Source organism: Chelonia mydas, chromosome 11 (genome assembly GCF_015237465.2).
Source record: "Chelonia mydas isolate rCheMyd1 chromosome 11, rCheMyd1.pri.v2, whole genome shotgun sequence".
Taxonomy (NCBI): Eukaryota; Metazoa; Chordata; order Testudines; family Cheloniidae; genus Chelonia; species Chelonia mydas.
This window is the reverse complement of record NC_051251.2, coordinates 64,417,271-64,432,892: the sequence shown is the minus strand read 5'-3', so window position 1 is coordinate 64,432,892 and position 15,622 is coordinate 64,417,271. Positions and strand designations below refer to the sequence as shown.

At 44.8% G+C, this 15,622-nt stretch overlaps 1 protein-coding gene across 3 annotated transcripts in view; it reads right to left on the bottom strand.

Annotated features, from left to right (window-relative positions):
* Window positions 1-14,329, bottom strand: part of CPS1 (carbamoyl-phosphate synthase 1) — a 130,108-nt gene extending 115,779 nt beyond the window's left edge. The window contains exons 1-3 of one of the 3 annotated variants that reach the window (XM_043525746.1): window positions 14,252-14,312; window positions 13,882-14,094; window positions 8,895-9,041 (exon numbers count right to left, since the gene is read on the bottom strand). In XM_043525746.1, the coding sequence (XP_043381681.1) occupies window positions 8,895-9,020 (126 nt within the window). In that variant the 5' untranslated portion in view covers window positions 9,021-9,041; window positions 13,882-14,094; window positions 14,252-14,312. Of the gene's footprint in view, window positions 1-8,894; window positions 9,042-13,881; window positions 14,095-14,222 lie in introns of all 3 variants that reach the window. The other 2 variants (XM_043525745.1, XM_037913020.2) reach the window with 2 other exon arrangements.
* Between the last annotated feature and the right edge of the window lie 1,293 nt (window positions 14,330-15,622).

Below are 15,622 nucleotides of genomic sequence, written 5' to 3'. Positions count from 1 at the left end.
TCAAGTCTGCTTCCAGTTGACCAGAATCCCCATGACAAAGCCAGCCATCACCCCGGTCAGTAGAAGAGGTAAGGGGTGAATTGCTCTGAAGACTGAATTTCTCTGAGGCATCCCTTCCTTTTCAGGGTTGACATATGTTGGTGGAGCAGGGTGGGTCCCATTTCCTGGGAGCTCATTCCGCTATGTTCTCCATCAGCCACTTTCTAGAAAAATTTACTTAAATCATAAAATCTTCATGCAGGCCCAAATCCAGCGACTCAGCAGACTTTGCTCTGGCTGGGTGTATTTAGGAGAGGGGACAGGTCGGGTACAATTATGCAAAAGTTATATAAAATCTAATATGGATGAAACCCAGAAAGTTCTAGGATAATTCAAGTCAAAACCTATAGAATTTAATAGAGAATTATACAATTTCTTCAGGGTTTTTTTTAAACAATTTTATAGACTTCTACAGGCAGGATTTGATTCTCTATTAAGTTCGATGAGATGATTTTTTCACTATTTTTCTATTAACTCCCATAAGAGTCCAGACTCCATGCTGTGAGGCTGCTCTAGAGACTGTTACACGTTAATAGGTCCACTGATCCTTATTTTCTATGTGGGGCTCAGATACAACAGAAATGAGTTTTGCCCAATGAATCTGCATGCAAACCCTATCCCTGACTGTGCCTTAAACCAGAACCCTGGCCTAAAGCTATCTAGATCTTTGTGTGTCTCAGGCCCATCTCCATATAAAGTATACCCACATTTCTGCCCCTCTCAAGCACAGAGGTTCAAAAAAAGTTCAGAAAGAAGGTATTAAAAGAAAGAACGACCATGTTCTTGCCTGTGCCCTGTTCAAGATAGGAATGGAAGCAACAGAACCAAATATATATAAAATATTTTTGTAAAGGCTGCTCTCTCGGTCTACCTGGCCAGAGCAGAAACAGGAACATCTTAAAAGAGAGACTGTTCAAACAGGATTCCAGCTTACAAAGGGCAAGAGCAAAATTTTAATGCAGTAAAAGTGTCCACGATGTACCACGATGGCAGAATCAATGGACTGTATTGGATTGCAATGCTGTATCGCTGTGCTACATGAGTGAATGATGGTTTTGCTTCATGCACGTATCCCAGTTCCTGCTTCTTTTTCCCTAAAGTCTACAGCACTTGTGTCAACAGTAACATCAGCATCCATAGAGCAATTGCCTAACTGCTGTCTTAACCATAATATCAATACTAAGTGTTGACAACTCTATTTTATTTATTTTTATCAACTCGTCACATCTGCTATCCTATATCTTAAATCCTTTCTTTCCTAGTTCATCCATGTTAGTGTTTTACTGAGTGTCATCCTCCTCTTGGGAAACACGCCAGTCCAGTATCAGACTCAGCATGCTCTTGGTGGCACTGTCTCTTATTTCTTCATCATCTCCCTAATTCAAGCAGACCAGGTCACAATTTTCCACACAATTTTTATCCTATCAGAAAATGGTGGTTGTTGTTTTTTTTAAATGAAGCTAACTGCAAAAAGACAGTTGGTGTTCTTAACATTGTACCATTTTTGTGGAATTTTCCAAAATATTTTTCCAAACCAATTTTCATGGAAATTTTAGTGAAGTCGGTTTCAAATTCTCATTTACTGACTCACTGAAAATGAGGGAACAAATTTGGGTAAAAAAAATTCCATTAAAATATCAGAAATATATTGTGAAAAATTTCATTGAAAATGAGAATGGGTCACTAAATGAACAGTGAAATGGAAACAACAAACTTTTTGCCCCATTTTTTGATCAGCTCAGAAGCCAAACTCTTCTCCATTGTAGGAGCCAATTTCTTTCCTCCCACACAGCTGAGAAGCACTTGGTCTGGAAATATTGGATCCAGATCTAGATCTGAAGTTTCCCGAAGGCTGAGGGGAAACAGGATTCTGGTCAGGAGTTTTGTTTCAAGCTCATCTCTAAATGAGCTGCAACTAACTCATCTGCTTTTCCTTTTCTGTTCATCCACCTCCAATAATCCAGGGTGTCAGTGAGATTTTTCAAACAAGTTGACTACTGTATGCAGCGTTGTAGCCTGTCAGTCACCAGATTTTAGAGAGATAAGGTGGGTGAGGTATTATCTTTTATTGGACCAACTTCTGTTGGTGAGAGAGACAAGTTTTCGAGCTACACTGAGCTCTTCTTCAGGTCTGGGGACAGGTCTACACTTAAAACGCTGCTGTTCCTACACCAACAGGAGAGCTTCTCCTGTCAGCGTAGTTAATCCACCTCCCCGAGAGATGGTAGCTATGTCAATGGGAGAAGCTCTCCTGTCAACATAGTGCTGTCTACACAAGGGTGAGATCAGTATAACCGTTGCTTTGCGGTGTGGATTTTTCATAGCTCTGAGCAAGGTAGTTGTAGTGAGGAGGCGTGGCCTCTCTCCGAGATTGACAGGGAGGGATGGCCACGCACTCCGACAGTACTTATACCAATATAGGTCTGTAGTGTAGACCTGAGCTGGGAAATGTACTCAGACCCAGGCCATGTCTACCAATTAGGTCAGCAAAATTTTTGTCGCTCAGGGGTGTGAAAAAAACCACACACCCCGGGGCGACATACGCTTTGTCGGCATAAGTGGTAGTGTGCAAAGCGCGGTGTTGGTGGGAGAGCTTCTCCCGCCGCCGTAGCTACCACCGCTCGTTGGGGGTGGTTTAATCATGTCGACAGGAGAGCTCTCTCCCGTCTTTGCTACACAAGTCATCTTACAGCAGCGCGGCTCCATAGGTACAGCTGTGCTGCTGGAAAGTCTCCAGTGTAGACATAGCCTGTGTGAAAAGTGTTCCCCCTTGGGTGATAAGACAAAAACACTATTACTTGTGGGTGAACATTATCGCTGACCTCGCAGTCCTCATCCTCAAAGGCAACCCGCACAATACCTTCAAAAGACAAGCCTGGGAGCTTAAACTCATAACTTTGCTTGGCACTAAAAATCATGGTCTTAATAAAGACAGTGGATTTATGGCTTATTACAACAGTCTGTTGCCCACTAAAAACCCCACCAGGGCCATCCCTAGCTATTCTGGGGCCCTACGCCGCCCCTCCATGGGGAGGGAGGCAGGCCTCCACGTGGGGGTTGGGGGTGGGCCCAGGTTTCCGTGGGGGAGGGTGGGGGCTGGGCTTGGGGAGCAGGGGGAACCACTCCCGGCTGGGGCCGGGTCACTGCACTTCCCACCGCCGGTGAGTGCAGGCCCGGCCCTGTTGCAGTCCTCAGGGGAGTGGGGGCAGGGCAGCGGCGGAGTAGGGCGGGGGCTTTGGGGAACAGATGGAGTGGGGGCGAGGCTGGGAAGAGGTGGAGCAGGGGCAGGAGCAGCATGCAGTTGCATAGGGCACCAGGAAATGTGGTGCCCCAAATTTCCTGGTGCCCTGCGCAGCTGCGTACTTTGCATATGGGTAGGGACAGCCCTGAACCCCACTGCCCAGCTCCTAGCTCCCCCTTCTTCCCCCCCGCCCCCAATCACTGGAGGGGTGTTAACAGGCCACTTCACCTTGAGTAGTTCCTTTAAATGTGTGTTAACCACTTATGCAAAACAATCTGTTCCACCTTGTATTTAGCTGTGACACTGAGTAAGTTTTCCAGACTGAAGAGGAGCTCTGTGAGGCTCAAACGCTTGTCTCTTACCAACAGAAGTTGGTTCAACAAAAAATATTGCCTTACCCCTTTGTGTCACTAAGTATATGTATATTCATGCATATACAAATCCTTACCTAATACATCATCCCGCCACCAGCAACCAGCACAGGAATCCTACTACTTTATCTTTGTTAGTTTTCAACCTGATATCAGAAATACTTTGAGAATTCTTTGTCTCCTAGAGTATTAGCAAAAAATCAATCCCATTCGGATCTAAGATTGGATGGATAACTGAACATTCCCATCTCATTCTGCTTATATAGGATGATTCTCACTCTCCAAATTTAGCGTGTTGAGAAAATATTTGTTAAAATTCCCTGTTTCTAAATAAAGTTGCTTGGGCAACATTCATCCTCTCCCCTCTGCCCCAAACATGTTTGCTTTTCTCACACATTGATGACATTTAATTTTACCGTCACTAAAGTTTGCAAGAATAAAATTTCTAAGTGCACAAGATTTTGCGAAGATCAGATTTTACATTTGTATCAACAGTTCTCATGTACTTATCTATCATAGACCAGAAATACCCTCTCATATTTGATCAGCATGAGTCAAATGGTGGATACCAACAACTTGCAGAAAACTGTTCTTGATCAATGTAGAGTTAGAAGTAATTTGCCAAAATAAATTTAAAAAAAACAACCAAATAATTTTGAACAATGAATCTGCTGTCTGCTCACCTGATAATCTGTGAGCAGAAGATAAAATTTTAATTGCAAACTGTTTGCTCAGCTCTAACTATATAAGCTAGCAAGGTAGTTTCTGCAAAGATATGAGCTGAATAAGAAGGTGGTGGCCAAATGATCCGTAATGAAAGTCAAACCTGGAAGTTGAAACATTCACCACTTCTAGAAAAAACTGCAAAAAATCAGGTCTGCTCTTCACTGTACAAACACCTGAGACTAGTGCTTAGTGTTGCAAGGGACATGTATTTTATTTTCCATGAAAAAATCCTAAGAAAATTAAAGTTATTTTCATCAAAAGTTTTGCTAAATTTGAGGGGAGGGAGGTGTGAAAAAAACAACAAGCAAAGTTTTGGGTGAGGGGTTTATTGAAAAAAACTATATGAACCTATGTTATGAGAGAATTTCTGTTTTCTCAAATGTCACTTTTCATCCAAAAATTTTGAATTAAAATTTTTGACCTAGTCTACTAGTGTCCTACATCACATACTCCTGAGGGAATTTTGTGCCAGAAAAATGCAAATTTTATTTGTCAGTAAATATATGGGGAGGGTCCAACATGGCAGTGGGGCACATAGGCCACCAGCTTCACAGAGCTGGGAGATCACCCGGCAGCCCCCCACCCCCAGGACACTGACTCATCAGTGAGATGCACTTGACACAGCACAAAGGCTGGGTCTGCTCCATAAACACCTCAGGGCCTTGCCCCTCCACGCCAGCCACACCAGCTGTGGGCAGGCAGGCTCAGCAGGAACCAAGTGTGGGGGGATCCAGGTGTGGGTTGAGAGGGTTCTGAGTGGGGCAATATGGGTGCAGGCAGGTCAATGGGGGATCTGGATGCACAGGAGCAACGGGACTCTGCAGAAGGGTCCAGGTGAAGGTGGGTGGGGCTCAGCGGGGGCAGGGGTGGTTGCAGCTGGTTGGAGCTCAGTGGGATGGGGTCCAGGTGCAGGAGGCTTGTCAGGGTGGTCCAGGTGCAGGGGGGATGGGGCTCATTGGGTGGGGGTTCAAGTGTCAGGGGAAGACCTCAGTGGGGTTTCTGGGTGTGGGGCATTCCAGATGCAGGGGTGAGGCTCAGTAGGGTGGGTGAGCTCAGCAGCAGGATCTGGGTATGGGGGGGTTCAGATGCATGGGGGTTGGATGGATGGGAGGACAGCTCCCTATACAGTAACCCCTCCTCCTGTGGCTGAGGAGCAATGAAGGCTAGAAGAGGGTGGGGGGTGGATCTTCCTTCAGCCAGGAAGGTTTCTGGTGGTGGGTCTGACCCGGACCCAGCTTGAGAACTCCTTGCAGAAGAAGAGGAAGTTCTGTCCTCCCCAGTCCAGTCAGGGCTAGCAGCTGAGCCTGGCGCAGGGCAGGAGCCTCACCTCCCCCCCCCCTCCCCCCCTTAGTGATTTACCTCTTCTCCAGCTGCTCCAGGTGCCTGAAATGATACACCTGTGCTGCTGGGGAGGCGCATGACCACTCTTCCTGTTTCCCTTTCTTCCTTGTCAGAATATAATTTTTTTCTTCAGGGAACAAAAAAAATCTGCGGGGGACATTAATTATGTGTGTGCACAATAGTGCAGAATTCCCCCAGGAGTAATAACAGCCAGGCAAACATCATGTGGCTCTTTGTCCCCCGCTAGTGGATAAACTGTGTCTAGAGGTTTATGAGCCTGCTGCTGCCTTCAAGGTAATGGACCTGGCCTTTTAGCTCATGTTTTTAGATCCAAAATTCCAAAGTTCACCCCTGCATATAGCCCAGCCAGCGGTGTATTTACATATCTTTGCTGTGACCTTCATTAAGAAGATAAAGCCAGAAGATGTTGTTTCCACATTCATCTTCCATAAGTTTAACCATTCCCTGGGCAGAGCACACATTTGGAAGGCATTAACCACACATAAATGAGCAAAACAAAAAGAACATGCATGTTATTTGCTTGCATCAGCCTCCCACCCACCTCTTATGCCATTAGCCAATAGGGCAGGCCAGGTGCCTGAAAACCCTTGGAAAGAAGCTGCTGATGCCAATTGTCTAGCAGTGAAGGAGTCATGATGAAGATAGCAAGCAGCCTGTCACAACCCACTTATAAACGTATAAATGCTCAGCTCTCTTTATACATGGTGAATCTTACCACGCTGCCCTTGATCAACCACCCACCAGCCAACATGTAGCTACACTTGCATTTATCACCTTCAATGGCTTTAAGGTCACACCCTCTTAAATATTCCAAAAGCTACCATTAAAAAGACCACTAAAGAATACAGTAGATGAACAGGTGTATTTTGGGATGAATGTATTATCGACAAAGAGCTAATTGTGTTAGGAAATCACTCTGTAGCCTTATGAGCTTAGAGTTAGCTACCACACAGAGGACACTAAAACAAGACCAAAACAGCTGGGCAGTTTTCTCTGTCATAACCTTTTTAACTGGATGCGCCACCCAACCTAGCAGACTCCTATAAAGTGACCATGCGGGCCTTGTCCTTATCCAGTCCCGTTGACGAGTTACAGTATATGTGCATACCCCCCTATAGATCTGTCCTTTAAAAAAGTACAAGATGCCAGACCCGAACATTAAAAGCCAATATACTTGTCACTGGGAAAACCAAATCAAATCCATCAACACTCTAAAGTGGTCCAGAGCCCAGCAAATGACTATCACCCTAGCGATACTAGTATCACCAGATACTTCACTACCGTGAAATGTAAAAAACAAAGGGAGATTTGTGCCAAATGCTGAATCAGTGACCATGGGAAGAAGGCGAGAGATGGCAGAAATGACACTGCAATCTGTAGCAACCTGCCACCAGGTCAGGAATGAACACTGGTGACAAATGGAAACCGGGGATCAGATCCCCAGCACAGAACCCTGTCCCAAGCAGATCCTCTAACACACATTGGAAGGGTCTGTCTTGCTTTTTCAGCACTTCAACATACTCTAGCCTCTCATGCCAATAAAGTCTCATTGAATTGAACTGAATGCCTCTGGCTTGCATATTTACAGTGTGGAAAGCTATATCATTTGTTCCACATGCATGATTTTTATTTAAGTATGTCTCTTCTTCAAATGGTTGTGTTGGCTACAGCTGTAAGGATGGCAGGTGTTTAATTTGCCAAGCAGGATTGCAGTTGCCATCACAAGAGGAAGATCTCCTGCTCTCCTGACCTGAGCAGAGGCTGAAGCAGCCCTGGGTTTCATTGCAGAAGGAAGGGTTCTGCACTGGATTTTAAGTCAGGGGCAGACATGGGGATAATTCATGTCCACAGTAGATTCTTGGGAAAGGGAAGAAGCAAGATGGCAGGCTCCACCAGAAATAAACCAACAACAATGCAAGTGTCCTAGTTTAGAATGTTAACATATTTGCCAACTTCCATAATTCATGCTTCTTTTTCTTTCAAAGCCCATAGTCCTAGATGTCAGATGGGACCCAGCACGAGTTGGCTCCTATGCAAGAAGCAGAGATGCCTTTTTCCTCCTTCAGTTTTCTTCATCTTTACAATGATTTGTGGTGTAAGATTAACAGATCTCTGGTGGGAGCTAAGAGAGCTGCTCTCTGTTGTAATTCAATGGCCTACAAATGTGTCTAGGGAAACTGGGGGCCTCAGTGGATAGAGACAATGATGATTAGTCTCATATGGTGGGAATTAACTATGTTAGATAACACCCATTGGCTTCCCCTACAGCTTTTCCTATACACTCCCCATAGTTATGATTCTGACGCTTGTTGATAGTACTGTGGCAGCAGGTTACATAGGTGCTGGAACTAGGGGTGCAGGGGGTGCTGCAGCATCCCCTGGTTTGATGTACTTTCCATTTTATATAGGGTTTACAGTTTGGTTCAATAATTCTCAGTACCCCACTATCAAAATTGTTCCAGCACCCATGGCAGGTTACATAGGCAGAGGCCTGTTCTAGTCTGGGTCTGTCTGATGATGAAACTTTTGTTGCAAGTGCTACAGAATTTACACACAGGGCCTAATGCCTCACTGCACTAGCTTTACACCAACATAACTCCACTGAAATCAACTGAGTTACACTGGTAAAGCTGGAGACAGGAGCGGCTGGTGACTTCAGCCCTCTGTGTTGAAGACTGGAAGCTAAACTGATACTATTTCAGCCACTTAAATAAAGGGCTCCAGTGTGAGGCACAGGACTGTGTATCTCCCATGTATTAAGAGTCTCAGGGCCAAACCCCAGTATAACCCCTTTTAATAAGCATAATCACATGCTTAAAAGTTAAGCCCAGTTCAACAGGCATGTAAGTATTTTACTATTAAAACAAGAAGATCAGCTCCTTTCGCTATCAGCACTCTGGAGATCTAAGGTATTTGAAAAGAAAATACCTCTATAATATTTAACAGGAATAATGAACTTTCACCTTTCAGTGCAATTCACCCTACAATTTCAGCTCTGACTACAGAGTCCTAGTCAATAAAACCCTGTAGCCAAGCAGGCTCAGAGTAAGGATTAGAAGCCTAATTTGGCTCAGTTTTAAGTCAGTCAACTTATCTGCATCAAGCGGTTTATTTGCACGCTAAACATATACTAGCGAGAGCTTGGTTATTATTACCTTGACACTTAAAAATCTGGTACCAGTCCTTGACAAACGCCAGTGATGATGAGCAGTCACATTGCAAAACTCAAATCCTCCTTTCAAAGTCTTCACCACTTTGCAAGCAGTCAAAATTCTTGTCATCTTGAATAGGTTGATTGGTAACTAAAGTTAAAAAAAGAAAGATATATCCTACTTGTATTTTTTTAGACTTAGATACAGGCAATCAGGTACTTCTGCAAATTACAGTAAAAAAAAAAAAAGAGGAGCAGCCAGCGTGTTGGATTGACAGCACAGCACTCTCTTTTGCCTTCCCATGCTTTCTGGCATTAAAAGTCCTCAGTGTGGCCCCGCCTTCTTCCCTCCCCTCCTCTGAAGAGCACTTACAACAGAGATGAACTGTGGTCATGTTGACTAGGTTGCATCATACATCGAATACTAACTGCCCCTACTGGAGGACAGAGAGAATTCCAGGAAACAACCAGAGAAATTCCTGATACATTGGCTTGATACAATTTTTATGTGTGTAATATTGTCAATGTTTATTTAAGCATTTTCTCTATTTGTATCACTTTAAATTTTAACATTTGCATGAAATTATTGCGGGCGGGAGGTCAACATCACACAAAAATATACAAAGTAAATATCCTTAAATCAAACTCTAATAAGTCTTCAGCAAGCATTTTTCTTACATTGCCTATCCGTAAATTTAGGTTATCATCAATAGAAATATTTTGTCAACAATTTGCATGTGCACTGTGAAATTGTCGTTTACAGACATTCACCAATAAAAATCTAATCCTTCTAAACCAATTTTATACAGTGAATAAACAGAGCTCAGATACACTAAGGCAGTACTCTGGAATATTATTTAACAAGTAGATTAGGAACAGCTGCATTTATTCTTCCAGTAGTCTCCAGGACTGTAACCTTACAAAGATTTTCTACCCATTAGGTTTCCTAGAGTTCTGGTGTGTGATGTTGGGGACAGGTTACACATATTGGACAAAAGGGGAAAAAATAATGTGGTTGCTACCAACATGTTTCAAAAGAAAGTAGGGAAATGGAAAGCTTGTAAGCTCTTTGGGCCAGGACCTTCTTCTGGTTCCATACTTGTACAGCACCTTGCACAACAGCGTCCTAGTTTATGACTGCGGCTCCTAGATGCTGCTGCACTACAACTAACAATACAAATATGTCTCAGCAAAGATCACAAAGTCAGCAGCTGAAATGGACTCCATGCAGTGTCCTAATTCTCGCCAAACATTGGTGAGCATCATGTATTTCCTGCAACTCCTTCCAGTATGTTCCCCAAATGTAATGGCATTCCCCATTAGACAGAGTTGGGGGGGGGAGGGAATGTATAATGAACTCAGAAACTGAGGGAGAAAGATACATTTGTTTTCATACATTATTCTCATTACTGATTTAAAACTGTGGCCCCAGTTTTAAAGCATGAATGCCTTAAATAGAATCCCTGGATCTCCTAACTGAACACTCAAAGTAGCAGGTAGACACATAAAACTGGGCGCTCAGCTCAGCACTTAGGCATATATTATGCCAAAGGATTTGAGTGCCCTATGTATGTACCCACATTCTCTCAGTAATACATATGCAATTGGAAAAGCTTTAGCTGAACAGAATGCAAGTACCGCATGGTAGTATTTCCTTCAGTTACAGTGCATCGGGTAACTAGTTTGAAGAGCTGGATGCCTGATACAAGTTAAGGAGAGGGGAAGACACTGGGGTAAGGCTACATGATGGGGTCATGCCCAGAATATTGTGGGCCTGTATGAGAGAAGGGTTGAGAATTAAGAAATGGGCATAGGTGGCCAGAGGAAAGGAGATGGATGTAGCTGGGGGAATGGGAAAGCAAACCTCAGATCAGTTAGATAAGCACTACAAACGCGGAGGGGCTTATCTGAACCTGGCCAGCAAACCTCTTGGATATTCACTCATCACTAGAGCTGCGGTGAGGGAAGGACAACACTTCCAAAATAAAATAGCACACAGCTGTTCAATTTCAGATTCAAAGAGGGGAATGATAGGAGGTGTTTTTCCAGGCAGCAGATGCCCTTGATGCAGCCTGACGGTATGTATTGAAGAGGGGACGTGTACAAAAAAGGCAGGCATGTTCATGAATGAATGAATACCAAAGAAGTGCACTTTGTACTGGAAAGGTCATTCTGAACTCATGCAAACACAAAAACTCGTACATGCAATTCATAAACTAGTATTTTTTCCTATGGACTCAGCATTTTGCATCTGTTAAGTTATATTCACACTATCACAGATTATAATTCGAGCCTTGAGTTGTTGTTTTTTTCTCCTTTCATTGTGTTGGATAATATTCAGTGCTTGAAACGCAAACTTGGATTCTGTATTCTGGGTGGATGACATAATATCGTTTATTCGACCAACTTTTGCTGCTGAGAGGGACAAGTTTTCGAGCTACAGGGAGCTCTTCTTCAGGTCTGGAAAAGGTACTCAGTGTGTCACAGCTAAACACAAGATCCAACAAAGAGTTAGCATAAGCAGTTAGAATATGTGCTAAGGGACCATTTTAGGGGAAGTGGCTAGTTAAGAGCCCTGTAGTCATAGTTAGCCATTTTTCTTTGTTTTTTGGTATATTGAGGTACAAATTGTGCTCCCAATTTTACTTTGTAAATCTCCATTGAAGTCAGAGGAGTTAGGCCACGTCTACACTACCACTTATGTCAGCAAAACCTGTGTCACTCAGGGGTTTGAAAAAAACCACACCGCTGAGTGACCTAAGTTTAGTCGGCATAAGCGTTCGTGTGCCCAGTGCTATGTCAGCGGGAGAGCCCATCGTTGAAGTGGTTTTATTATGTCGAGGGGAGCGCTCTCTCCCATCGACAGAGAGCAGCTATGCAAGCAATCTTACAGTGGCACAGCCGTATCAGTACAGCTGTGCCGCTGTACGTTTGTTAGTGTAGACATGGCCCAAAGAGTTTACTCTTGTGACACTGTTTTGCGTTATTTGTGAATTTGTACTTGTCACAGGGCACCTCAGTCACTACCCGGTGTACTTTGCTGCCTGGCCAGTTCATGTGGTCACAAACACACCCAGGTTGTTATCCTTTCACCAGCTCCGTATTTATTCTTTCCTTGCAAACTATCACTGCAGGCTTACAGCAAGAGGTGGTTTCCCCGCAGCCTTCACTCCTCAGCCCAGGCTCACCTCTGAGCCTTCCTTCTGAGCTTCCCCTTGCTCCCTATTCCTTCCACTTATGTCCTCCCAATTACACCGGTAGCCCAGTGATTGCCATCCTGGTACTAACAATCTCCCAACACAAAGTGTGTAATTGTTCAGAGCTGAGCCTACAGCCTTCTTCATGCTGCAGCAACATCAGTGACCAGCTACTTATAGTGCCCTGTCACTACTAAGAGTGCCTTGTCTCTCACACACACATACCCTGCCCCCCTTTATTTCACTTGAGGCCTTTTCTGAAAGAGGTCTTCTTTGCTTCTTGGACCCTACCCTCTTTAAAGGATTGGTATTCTACTGAGGGTTCCTGTTCCCTTTGGGGCTGGCCTTCCATGGACCACCAGTGAGGGTCTCCTGCTTTCCACCCACAAAAGACTCCTAGAGGGTGGAGATTTTCCCCACAGCTCCATCTCTGCCCATTGGTCATCACACCCCACAGATCTTTCTTCCAGTTTACTTTGCTCTTGGCTTATATCTACCCATGTGAATTGTCCCTCTAGAGCCACCACCTCGGGATCCCTCTCTTCCCCCGACTTATCTTGCCCCTGGTTCAGGACTATCAGGGTAGGTTCACCCACCGAAGCTTCCTTGGCAGGACCCCTCTCCCTCTCTTCAGCTTCTTCTCCATCCTGTGCCTTGGCTTGGGCTTGCTCCTCCCAGGAGCTAGCAGAGCCTCCTCCCTCCTTCTCTTCGAAGTGTCCCTGAGCTAGCACACTCTGTTCCGCTCCCCTCCTCGCATTTTACTCCTCCCTCCAAGTCCTCCAGGGTCTCACATCTTTCTGAGCGTGTTACCACGTGTCTAGGGTTCTCATGCACTGAACCTGGAGGACTCCTTGGAGCATCCACACTCGTGAGCTTTTTGTGCTGACCCAACTGGTTCGGGTCCCTGCCTCCCCCACCCCCATCATCTACCCTTTTCACACAAGGGGAATGAGGTCCCCTCTGTTCCTAACATTACCAAGTAAGGCAACAACTTTACTATCCCTACCCTAAAGTTTACATCTAAACTTTCCTTCTGCTTCAGCTTACTTTGACAGGAATCGTCCTTATCCCCGCGCCCCCTTTTAGACCTGTTCACCCACAGAACTCTGCGAACCTGTAGTGCACGTAGGAACACTCTCTCTTTATGTGTCCTTTGCCCCTGCACGGGGGGGCAAACTATTGTGTGGGCAATTGGGGCCCCCTTGTTAGTCCCGGGCATCCCTTCCTGGGCTTCACAGCATGAGGTTCTTCAGCCTTCTTCCCCCTGTCCTTGGTCCTAGGGCTATGGAGCTCTTTCCAGGGAAAGTCTGCCTCCACATACCCTCTGTTAATTTTACTGCCGCCTCTAAGGATTCTGGCTGATGCCTCCAAACCCAGACTCTTGTCATCTCGGGGATGCTGTGTGTAAACTGTTCCAGAATAACAGAGTCCATTAGGGCCTCAATCTCCTGTCTATCCAGCTGTACCCATCAAATGGCTCAGTCTAACAATTTCTGCAAAGGCCATAGGGACGTATCCTGCCATTCCACTTGGGATGCCCTGAATTTTTGGCAGTATTTCTAAAATAGTGGCCTTCAGCGTATAATAATCTATGGCCTGGCACTCGCTCAGGGCCATATCAGCCAGATAAGGGGCTAGTCAAAGGTCCCATGCACTCTTGTCCCATCTGAAGCTAGTAGACACCTGCTCAAAGTAAAAAGGCAACAGGGTCATCCCCTGGTGCCATCTTACATAGTCTCAGGCCCATCATTCACCAGCCTGCGCAGCAGCTGTTGCTGCATCTGGGTCTGTTACCTGAAGAACTCTTGCAACGTTTGCTGCTGCTCCACCTGACAACCCAGAAGGGCTTGCCCCTCCGCCTGCTGGGTCTTCTACATCTCCTTTTCTTCTTCCACTAGCCAGCGCAGCATCTTGTCCCTGGTGCCCAGATCACCTGCCTTCACCCAGGTTACCCCTCAAGGTTCCTTCTCTCAGCTGCAAGGGTTAATATTCCTGGACAAGCCTCCACTTGTCACAGGGCACCTCAGTCACTACCCAGTGTACTTTGCTGAGTGGCCAGTTCATGTGGCCTCACGTTCACAAACACACCCTAGGTTATTACCCTTTCACCAGCTCCATATTTATTCTTTCCTTACAAAGCATCACAGCATAACTGCAGACTTACAGCACAAGGTGGCTTCCCCACAACCTTCACTCCTCAGCCCAGGCTCACCTCTGAGCTTTCCTTCCGACCTTCCCATTGCTTCCTGTTCCTTCCACTTATATCCCCCCCGAATTACACCATTAGCCCAAGTGCTCATCATCTCCCAATACAAAGTGTGTAATTGCTCACAGCTGAGCCTGCAGCCTTCTTCATGCTGCAGCAACATCAGTGCCCGGCGAGCTATCTCTAGTGCCCTGCCGTGGTATTGTATGAATGAGCTGCTCTGGTAGAAAAAACCAGTGCTGTTATTATTATTATTTGATTACTGTAGTGCTTAGGTACTGGACTAGCACCTCACTGTGCAAGATGTTGTACAAACACAGAATACAATGGTCCTTCTTGTCGGCCAGACCCTCCTGGAATGTAAAGTGGTGCCATACAACTGAGTGAGCGTGCTGAACTACACTACCTGTATTTTTTGACACCATTCCCTCTTTATTATTAAAAAAATGATTTGAAAAGTCTATTAACAAGCTCTCCAGGGATCAAAAGGAGATTACTCCTCAAATCTGGGAACCACTTCCCTTTTCAAAGTCACTGCATTTGCATGAGGCAGGAGAAGCAACCTATCTGCAAAGACCAGGAAACAACTCCCAAATTGTGTGATATGATGTCAGCTCAGACCACACAAGTGATCACACAGAAGCGATGAACTGCTGACTTTCTACAGCCAGCAAATGTATCAGGCATTGCTAAGAGAGCTCTTAAACAAGTCATTAGTCTGTTCCTGTTGAGGGCAGCATTAAACACTTACTTAACTTTAAGCACATGCTTAAATGTGATTTCAATGGGACTTAAGCATGTGCTTAAAGTTAAACACATGTTTAAGGGCTGTCCTGAATAGGATTGTTGTCTTGAGTCAAAGCCAAAATGGAAATAATTGAGAGAAAGAAATAGTATAGGAAAAATAAAAAGGAGTACTTGTGGCACCTTAGAGACTAACAAATTTATTTGAGCATAAGCTTTCGTGAGCTACAGCTCACTTCATCAGATGCATGCATGCTGTAGCTCACGAAAGCTTATGCTCAAATAAATTTGTTAGTCTCTAAGGTGCCACAAGTACTCCTTTTCTTTTTGCAGATACAGACTAACACGGCTGCTACTCTGAAACCAGGAAAAATAAAGTGTATCACTGTTAGAGCTAAAACTTTTATCCGATAAGAAGTGGGGGGTTGGTTTGTTTGTTTGTTTGTTTGTTTGTTTGTTTGTTTGCTAGTATGTTTCCTTCCCTCTCCTCATCCCTTCTACAGGTCAGTTTAAATTCATTCCAGGGCTCCAAGGTAAAAGACAGACATTTGAGAAGTTAGGGACTTTAAAGCCACAAAGCCAGAA